Source organism: Abramis brama, assembly GCF_963993115.1.
Source record: "Abramis brama genome assembly, chromosome: 12".
Classification (NCBI taxonomy): domain Eukaryota; kingdom Metazoa; phylum Chordata; class Actinopteri; order Cypriniformes; family Leuciscidae; genus Abramis; species Abramis brama.
In genome coordinates this window covers 10,334,280-10,344,168 of record NC_139974.1, presented here as the reverse complement: position 1 = coordinate 10,344,168, position 9,889 = coordinate 10,334,280, and the positions used below count along the sequence as shown (strand labels likewise).

General features: G+C 34.7%; 2 protein-coding genes across 2 annotated transcripts; one reads left to right on the top strand and one right to left on the bottom strand.

Annotated features, from left to right (window-relative positions):
* The first annotated feature begins 983 nt into the window (after window positions 1-983).
* mrpl9 (mitochondrial ribosomal protein L9) lies at window positions 984-3,366 on the top strand. Its single transcript, XM_084129993.1, has 7 exons — window positions 984-1,438; window positions 1,757-1,916; window positions 1,988-2,112; window positions 2,554-2,607; window positions 2,722-2,823; window positions 2,984-3,067; window positions 3,181-3,366. Exons 1-7 carry the CDS (start codon window positions 1,331-1,333, stop codon window positions 3,292-3,294), a joined length of 747 nt encoding a protein of 248 aa, XP_083986119.1. The 5' UTR covers window positions 984-1,330; the 3' UTR covers window positions 3,295-3,366.
* Window positions 3,367-4,428: 1,062 nt separating this feature from the next.
* prcc (proline rich mitotic checkpoint control factor) lies at window positions 4,429-9,279 on the bottom strand. The gene is made up of 6 exons (XM_084131059.1): window positions 8,658-9,279; window positions 8,533-8,580; window positions 6,961-7,452; window positions 6,782-6,874; window positions 5,727-5,873; window positions 4,429-5,601 (listed from the first exon to the last, which is right to left on the bottom strand). Exons 1-6 carry the CDS (start codon window positions 8,886-8,888, stop codon window positions 5,449-5,451), a joined length of 1,164 nt encoding a protein of 387 aa, XP_083987185.1. The 5' UTR covers window positions 8,889-9,279; the 3' UTR covers window positions 4,429-5,448.
* Between the last annotated feature and the right edge of the window lie 610 nt (window positions 9,280-9,889).

The following is a 9,889-nucleotide window of genomic DNA, read 5'->3' as shown; positions in this document are numbered from 1 at the left end:
TCTTAAACATCAAAGTTAAACTGCAGAACTTAATTCAGTTAAAGCCCTTGTAGTATATAGGCTTGTATTATTAAAATTGGCAGACTATATTACAGTCCATAACATGACATAAGAAACAAGACTTAAATAAACTATGCACAAACAGTTTGTTCAAATACAGCTGATAATCTAAAGCCCCCTTTCTTTAAACTTTCATGATGTGCAGGCGATTATGTAGGATCCCTACAAATTATTTATTTATTCAGACCATGAATTTTGTGAAATGACAATGATACATTAACAGTAACAGTACTATTGCAGTTACTATCGATATATCTTTCTCAATGTAATTATTATATGAATCATCATGTTTCTGAAAACGATTTCTTTGTGAGTGTATTTTCAATGTAATTTTTCAAGACTTCTGTTTGTTTGTTTTGGTCTTTTGAATCCATCATATTTCACTGAAGTGTATTGACATGTAAATTGCATATACATGTGCATTGCATATACATTGCATATAATTTTATACAATTTGTTGGGCCTTTTCCCTGCTGTTTTTACACTCTTGTTTACCAAATTTATTTTTTCAATTAATACTTAAGGTAGTGAATTTGAATCAGTGCATGTCGAGACATTTTATACATTCTCTATTTGTTTTGTATGAATAGTCTTACTGCCATTTTTCATGTTTTACAAGACTTTGATGCATAGCCAATTTTTTGTTGATTTATATTCTTTACAAATCAATAAAGAGCCTTTTCATATATGTGTTTATTTTAGTGTAACTTCTCACAATCTTTACTGTAAAAAAAAACCTCAATGTACAAAACTCATCAGTTCCACTGGTTATGTTACATGAAGGTTGCAAAATCAGGAAAGAGAAAAAATAACCTCGTTAAATTTGTTCTTAAGTAAATGCATTGAGCTTCCATAGAAGAAATTAGACTTTTATTGAGCAGGGACTTTTATTTTGATACCAATCAGTTACTTGGGGAACTAGTAATGTTTAACGTCATAACTCTTATATATTTATATGTTTGTTTACAATATAATACGCCAATTTGGAAAACAAACGTGCTGTACTATATTCATATTTTAAAGTAAGTGATAAATTCAGCTCATTAAACAAACTTGCTGACATTTTTTGTCAGGCAAAATACACTACTACCTTTTAGGGGTCCTTTATCACCCCAGCGCTACGTGTTTTGGTGAATGTAATGACAGATTGTGAGAGATATCTGCTGAAATATTTGTGAATTTTGACAAAGTATTTATGTCGTGCTACGAGTGGTGGCTATTCGCAACTAAATAAATAAATTAATCTTCAGTCGTAACGTCTATATTAAGCATGTGGGCGGTAGCATCATCAAGGTTTGTCCTTCAAAGCTGCTGGAATCTTTCAAATCTAAAATCTTCCTTAAGTCGAATACAGAATCTGTCACAAACAGCATGCAAGGTAAGCAGAAGAAAATGAACATCTTTGATAACGCACTGACTGATATCACAGTGCAGATTTGTAGTGATTTCTGGCAGTTATTGTTTTGACTTCATCTTGCACAGTTGCATGTAAACATAATTTTATAAACTGATGACTGAACATGCTCGTCATTGCTCATCTTGCTTATGTGTCTTGTCTGATGACTAGACAGTAGACACAGATCAACAGCAATTCATAAAAAAGCACATATGTAATGCAGTTTCACTAAAATTACTTTGAAGATGGAGTTGTGATGGAAATACATGTACACCTTTTGACTTTTTAATCTTCTTCTAGAATACAGTAGTTGTCGAACGCTGTTGGAAGGTTCCTTTATCAAAGGAAGGAAAGCCACCCAGGCTACATCCACGTCGACACAGAGTGTACCGCATGGTTGAGGACAGAAAACACGATTCCCAGGATAAAATGGAGCTCATCCTCTCCCAGACCGTGCCCAGTGAGTGCTCTTGCATTACAAAAATATTGTAATAATTGGATTTGGATTTTGATGTTACATTTATTTTACAGAGCTTGGTGGACGAGGCGACACAGTTTTTGTGAAAAAATCATTGGGCCGCAACAAACTGCTACCCCAAGGCCTGGCTGTCTACCCTTCACAGGAAAATAAAGACATGTTTGCAGAGGAAATAAGGGTTAGTTACATCTACAAATCAGTTAATTTGTCATTAACATTAACATAATTTCATATGGAAGCCCATTTCTGCCACATAAGAAAAAGGATCATGCTTTCGTAAATTATAATTATGACACAAGTCAACATTATGACATACTAAGTCATAATTATGAGATGAAAAGTCAAAATTATGACATCATAAGTCATAATTTTGATTGTGATTTTGTTCCAGAAACATTTTTTGTATGTCATAATGTTGACTTTTTGTTAAATTGTTCAATTTGTTGAATTTCAACTTCTCATAATTGACTTTCTATGTTATATTTTGACTTTTTAATGTAATAATTTAGACTTTTTGTGTCATAATTAAGATTTACCAAAGCATTTTTTTTTTTCCTATGTGGTGGAAATGGGTTTTCATAATTTCAAGTGTTCACAGTTCGCTTGGTTTTTCCTGTAGCTTCTGCGTGAGGGACGGCCAGAGGACCGAATCCAGACACGCACAGGACAGCTAGTGAGTTACCTTGTGTTTTAAACTATAAAACATAATTTATTAAACAAAATTGCAGGTTTTATATATTGGTGTCAACATGAGCAGCTTCATTTTGTGTTTGTGTTGATTTTGCAGACTGTTGAATTCCTGAAGAAAACACAGCTTGAAGTTGCCATGCACACTTCAGTTCAGTACTCGCTCACAAAAGAGATCGTTTGCAGACGGTTTCTTAGACAGGTAAGCCGATACGAGAAAAGGGAAACATTTATTTTTATCGGAAGTATAAATTCTGTCAACACAGAATCTTAATTTTCAGAAACACGCAACAGTGCAAAAGTAATGCATGCCTATATTGTTCGCAGTGGTTTTGTACCATTGACTGTATTTCTGTCCTCAGCTCGGTGTGGTTGTGCCGGCTCATGCCTTGACTCTTCCAGAGGAACCAATCACAGGGCCTGGAGAGTACTGGTGTGATGTCACGGTAAGTCATTGACTTTCCAAGTGCAAACATTACAGTTTTATGATCATTTTACAGTTCTGGGATTGAATGGTTTCTGGCAGAACTTGCGATCTGAACAGTGTTTGGTCTCTCAGGTGAATGGAGTGGACACGGTCAGGGTGCCCATGCCTGTGGTGCCGTATGTGGAGCCCAGCCAACTGATGCTGATGAAGAAGCAACAAAAGCAAGAACAGTCCGATTCAGAATAGTGTTTTATTTGCTGAATGCAACTTGGAGAATATACACAACGAATTTGTAGAAATAAAATGATTGTTTATTTCTTCCTGTGTGGTCTTCATTCTTTGGCCTGAATAAATGAACATCCGTATGTGTATGCTCAGAAAGAACAGGGACATTAATGTGTCTGTACTTGTAATTTGAGAGGTGCCGTTTTTATTGCTATGATGTTTTTATCTTTAAAATATATTGCAAAATGACTGTCATGTTTCCCCCCAAAATTAAATCATATGCAGTATTAGGTGTAATGCATTACTAAGTAGTTATTTACTGTAATTTAATTACTTTTCCCAGGAAAAAGCAAAGTAAGAGATTACTCATCATTTTTCTAATTACAGTTACTTCTGATGTAATTGCATTGAATACTGTATAGAATATATATAAAAAATATGTAAAACAAGTGGATTTAACGTCAAAATTTAACTTCTAATTTTAAAGTAGTAGCTTGCCCAACACTGATCATATGTGCATAGAATTGTTTTGTTTTTTTAATGCAATAACACTTTATTGTTTAATCAATTTATGAAAACATGCTTAATCTGAATTAAATACTTTTGCGACACTATTTTCAGTATAGTAAATTGTGGCGTGTGTGATCTTATTCACTTATCTTCCCATTCATTACATGTTTACACTACCGCACATGCTGCATTAGCGGAGTTAGCACCGCTAAATAAAACTATTAAAAACATTTCTAAAATAAAGCTGAAATAAAATATAAAAATTAGTTGGGAAAACACTAAGCGAAATTTAGAAATGTTGCCTTGCAATATACTGCTTAAGTTGGAGCACTAAAATTATGAACTGGAAATAAATAAAAACTATAAAATAAATTAAACTTAATATTTAAAAACTAATAATAAAATGACAAAACTACATGAAATGACTAAAAATGAAAAATGATTAAAAATTTAAAATAAAAGCTGATTTAAAATATTAATAAAATTAATTGAAATCAACCCATGGAAACAAAATATCAACCCGCAGAATTAAAAGTAGCCCAATTTCCGAGGGAAAACCACAGACTTGGCAACACCGTGTGAAATCGTGTTCAAGTTCAAATAATTTACTGTTTTTTAAAGTATAAAGAACACCCAAACTCAACATTAAATCATTGTTCAATTTAATGTTTGTGGTTTGAACCCATTCCTACTATTTGAGACATACATTTACACATTTAGCATAAATTAAAAACATACTCCCCCCATATTTCTATGTAGAAATCTTGTAAAACTCAAAATTATATTGTGAACCAACCTTATTTTGCTCAGGTTAATGTATTTTTTTTATTTCTGGCAGTGATATAGGAACTATTTCACACATAAAAGTGTTTTTACACACAAAATGAAACATTTTAGTACATTTCCTATAGGTGTCATGAAACTGTAACACTTTACTCATGGTTCTACACAAGTGTCTTTCATTAAGAATCTACATTCAAAGGAAAACGAGCCGTTAAAAGAATCAAAGGATTGGGAAGATTCACTCAAACACTTTAAGATTTACAAGGTTTTTTCATAACACTTTACAATAAGATTCAATACATTAACATGAATTAATTTACACACAAACATACATTTTTAGACATTATCATTAGTTAATGCATTAAGAACTAACAACAAACAATAGCATATTCATAAATTAACATTGACCAAACTTATTAAATGCTATAAAAAAATCATAATACATAACGCATTAACTAATGTTAACATAGAGAACCTTATTGTAAAGCGTCTAATCAATAACGTTTGATATATGCCACTGCTTACGATGGCGGTGTGGAAGACAATACCCTATCGGACAAACAATTCATGACATCCCAAACATATAATAATAATTCATGTGAACCCACACAGCTACTGTAATGTTACAAGTGATTTTTGACAGAACTAAAACCTCATAACAAAACCCAACGTTGTTCAAATGGAAAGACCGTGTTAGGTAGACATTTGGGAGCCGTCTTAAAGTCATAGCAGCCAATAGAGCTTTGCAGTCCTTCGGTCCTTTCTGAAACAATACGAACTGGCATTACAGCTCTAAAAGCTGGCAAAAAGATTTCTGTATAGGCCAACAAACTCTGCTCCACATTAGGTAGATGTGTGCGCGACATCCTGATGTCCAGTCCATTAGAATCCGTACTTGGCTTGCGTTTGCCTCCGAGTCATTTTGTTGTCGGCCCAGTTGTTCTTGAGTTCCAGCTCGCGTTCCTTGGCCTGATGGATCAGATACGTGATTTGGTGCTTGCGTCTCTGTTGCCCCGTTGGCTGATCTCCTTTTTTCTGAAAACGAGATGGAAAGGTCAGTCTCTCTCTTTCATTTATTTCCATCCCTCAGAAAATGGACACTGTTAGCAACTCCTGCACCTGTCTGAACTGAAATAATGGCTTGTATTGAAGGTGCTTACCTTGCTGAAGGACTTGCGCGGCTCGGCCTCTGCTGACATGTTCTTGGTCATCCATTGCTTGTTGCCGCTCAGCTGATCGTCTCCTTTGATCTCCAGGAACTTGATTTCCTCTCTTCCGCGATTCTGTTTGCCCTGCAGCCGCCGAAACTGGAGAAATACACAGAATATTGGAATTGAACCCTGATCAATCAGGATTTAGTCATGGCAAAACGTCATGATGCAAGGATACACTAGAATAGATGGTTTCTAGGGTGTTCTTAGTGGTTGCTAGGAGGTAACTTACTGGCCCAAGTTTTAAAATAAAACACTCTATACAGAATCACTGTTTTGCATCCACTAGGCAAATTTATAAGTATATTTGCTTGGAAATATGAATGACGAAACATTCAACAGAACTGGACAAATGCACACCAAAGATTAATACTTAGATAAAAATTATACTATGATCACTTGTAATCAGGCATATGATTGGCTAAGAATAAAATGTATTTATAAATTATTCAAAAAAAAAAAAAAAAATGTTTTTTAATTATTTAAATAAAATATCAATAAACAAATCAATGAAGAAATAACACTATTGCAACTATACTATTGTACTAAAAAATAAAACATGATCATTTAATAATAATGGTCATTATTATTCAAAATAATATTTTTATTATTTAAAATACTAAAACGACAAATCAATAAAATATTACGATTGCAGTAATTCTGTTGTACTGTAAAAAATAATAATTATTTTATTTTTAAATAATTATTAAATACACAAATCAATTAATTAACAATTATTAATATTTTTAACATTTAATAAAAACAACAATAATAAAAAAAATAAGAATGATTATTATTATTCCTTTGTTGTACAGAATAATAATACAAATATTACGGCTGTGAATTAAAAGTATTTGAAAATGCAGAAGTTTTGTTCCCTGGATTTAAGCAATTCATGTGGGTCATATTTCAGGTTCAAAAATATGGAAATCCATATAAATACAGAAAAAACAATCGTACTTAAATACAGAAAAAAAAAAATAGTGATGCCTCAAACAACTCACTGCTTCATCATTGAACATTGAAGAGGAGCCTGAAACGCCTTGCTCGTCCGCTGCAGCGTTTGGGTCTTGGTAATATCCCTCCTCAAGGTAATCCTGTCAAACATATGCATAAAGCATCAGATGCTGAAATTACAAGGAATATGGTGTATCTTCTTCATAAGGACACATGTTTGAAGTACCTGTGGAGAAGTCTCAGGCAGTGGATTCTCAGGATACTGCGGTGGGTATTCTTCCTTCTGACAGTCTTGACCGGCTCCGACTGGCCCACTGTAACTGTCTGCATTAGAACCAAAGTCCAATGGAGAGTCTTCCACAGCCGGTGGAGGGTGTAGAGTGGGAACGTACTGCTGAGAATCTGGGTTTTTAGACATCGCAGGCTCTGATGAGCTTTCTGGTAGGGAAAAGTAGTTCTCCGGAGCGACTTCATCGTCGCTTCCCTCTTCATCCGCGGCCATTTTTTGGGCTAACTGCATCGCCGCTGACTTTGCAGCGGCTTTGATGGCGGACGGGGACGGGCTGGTTCCAGAAACACCCTGGGACTTTCCTGTGGTTGCCTTCGGCTTATCCGATCCAGGGCGTTTGGTTAGGGTGTGCGGCACCAGGGGCCGATGCATTTCCTTCACCACCAGATTCTTAGGCTGGGGCAGCAGAGAGGACAGGCCACCACCTCCCTGGAAGAAAACATTCGTATTTACTACGAGGTAAGTCTACCCAGATCATTTATACTTACAAAATATGATGAAATCGGGCCATCCAAAAAAATGTGATGATGATGCTTATTAAAATATGCCCACTCATTCAATAATCAGAAACTTGGAGAGGCGCTGTGACTTGTGTCAACCGTGAAAGGGGTTAGCCAATGATAACAGAGGTCATTTACATATAGAGTGCAAAAGTCCTGGCCACTTTTTCCAAGGCATTAGTTACAGAATTGTTTTTCCTATTAATTTTTCCATTGGCATTTTTTTTAAGTATTTATTTAAGAGTTACAAGCCATGAACCAAATTAACATGCTTAAAGGTGATTCACAACATTTACAAACTTTGATTTGAAGCAAAAAGGTATTTGAAAATCAGACAAAAAGAAAGTACAAGACTGTGCGCTTAACAGCTTTAATGAGTTAAAGAACTACAATCCCATTAAGCACTGCGAATGACATCATTGATTAAAAACAATGGAGAACTATAAAACTATTGATGTTGTTTACATATATAGAAACGATATTGTTTACATTTATTGAAAAATATACATGCATATACAAATATCCTCTGACTCGGTTATGTTAATCGCAGCTCTGGTGGCAATTTGCTTGTCGCGATTCTCTGATTGGTGGAGATCATGGGAAGGATCATGGGTAATGTAGTTTTTCCACCCGGAATTTTGATGCCGTACACAATTAGTTTAAAAAAAAAAGTAGAAGAAATAACGTGTGCTGATGACTTCAACAAAGACATATAACATCGATTAACAACTTTGGAGGAATACAGTAGGTTTGTCTTTAAAGGTTTATAAGTTACCGCTAAAAATCAATTCCCCTATGGGGAAAACAAATGAGATTCTTAATACAGTAGTAAAAATACTTAATAGCTAATTATAAATAATTTATATGTAATAAATATATGTATATCTAATAATTATAAATTAAATAATATACAGTTAAATGTGATTTTTTTAATTCTAAGGGTCAGAAGGTGACATATTTATTTAAAATACAGCTGTAATTTAAAAAATAAAAAGATTTTTATCCATACCTGAGGAGCTGATTTCTTTCGTACTGGCTCGTCATCATCAGAGTCGGACTAAAACAGACAAACACAATCAATCAGAAAGACTATTCAGAAAAATAATTAGCCTTTAATAGATCAGTAAAACTCACATCTGCTGGTTTTATTTCAGGAACCGTGATTCTGACGGGTTCTGTGCGTTTCTTGGGTTTCGGCAGGTCCATGGTCACTTTCTTAGGTTGAGGAGCTGAGGCTTGTTGTGTTTTTTTCGGCGCGGGCAGAGAAGCGAACAGTCCGCCGATCTTGCCCGCGGGTCGAGCGGGTAAACCCGGCGAGTCATCGCGATCACTGTCGTCGCTGCTGTCGTACGCTACTAGAGACATCGCCACAGATCAGATGTGTTCATAAGAGAGTGAATCAGACGCAAAATTCGCTGACAACGGAGCTCATCTGATCTCATATCATTCTGTACGGTCCTTCCAGGTTTAACTTAACTTTATATGGACAAATATTGTGTAAATATCTAACGTTAGATCACAACATCGATGGCAAATTCGCCTCCAGATAAATCTACGCTTGCAGCAGGACCCGTGATTGCATTGAAAACTCAGCAATATTTTCTCTGCAAAACGTGAATATCACACGAATATAGTAGTCTAAACAAACAAGCAATAACTGTTAATAAACATAGCTTTCCTCTTTAACCATTTAGACCCATAAACGATTTTCTTCCACCATCGTGAAGGATTTCCTCAACATCCGCTGCACCGTTTCAGAGGATTAAGCGATACTGACGCCAACCGGCGTGGAGTGGAATCTCATCAATAAACGTGACGAACCATGACAATAAATCTTCGAACAAAACAACTGCGAACAAGTTAACAACATAAATATTATATTGAGAGAAACTGGGAATTATTGTGGAGATAGACCGATAGATAACTCTTTATGTGAATATTATTTGAGCAGTTTTGTTGCTGCTGAGGTTGTTACGGTAAGTTGGTTAATGTTTAGGCAGAATATTGAGTGGGATTTGAACGATTTTTCATTGTTCCTGTCTAGAAGATTCTAACGCTCACCAAAGCTGCATTTATTTGATCAAACAAACAAAACAAAAAAAGTAAAATCAGTAATATTGTGAAAAATTTATATTTTTTTTTGTGGAAACACTTTTTCAAGATTCTTATATGTTCAAGATGTTTTAAAAAAAACAGCATTTATTTTAAATAGAAATCATTTATAAAGTTATAAATGTCTTTAGTGTAGCTTTTGATCAATTTAATGCATCCTTGCTGAATAAAGGTATTCATTTCTTAATAAAGCTTTTACTGACCCCAAACATTTGAACCATAGTATACATTTGTACAGAAAATAAGCAAATGTG

What these genes read in the sequence shown, in the direction of transcription:
- mrpl9 (XM_084129993.1), top strand. Translation starts at nt 1,331, where the DNA reads ATGTGGGCGGTAGCATCATCAAGGTTTGTCCTTCAAAGCTGCTGGAAT. An exon ending in TGTCACAAACAGCATGCAAG is followed by an intron (nt 1,439 to 1,756) that starts GTAAGCAGAAGA and finishes ATCTTCTTCTAG; the next exon opens with AATACAGTAGTTGTCGAACG. An exon ending in GCAGACGGTTTCTTAGACAG is followed by an intron (nt 2,824 to 2,983) that starts GTAAGCCGATAC and finishes TTCTGTCCTCAG; the next exon opens with CTCGGTGTGGTTGTGCCGGC.
- prcc (XM_084131059.1), bottom strand. Translation starts at nt 8,888, where the DNA reads ATGTCTCTAGTAGCGTACGACAGCAGCGACGACAGTGATCGCGATGAC. An exon ending in TGCCTGAGACTTCTCCACAG is followed by an intron (nt 6,875 to 6,960) that starts GTACTTCAAACA and finishes TATGTTTGACAG; the next exon opens with GATTACCTTGAGGAGGGATA. An exon ending in CGCGCAAGTCCTTCAGCAAG is followed by an intron (nt 5,602 to 5,726) that starts GTAAGCACCTTC and finishes TCTCGTTTTCAG; the next exon opens with AAAAAAGGAGATCAGCCAAC.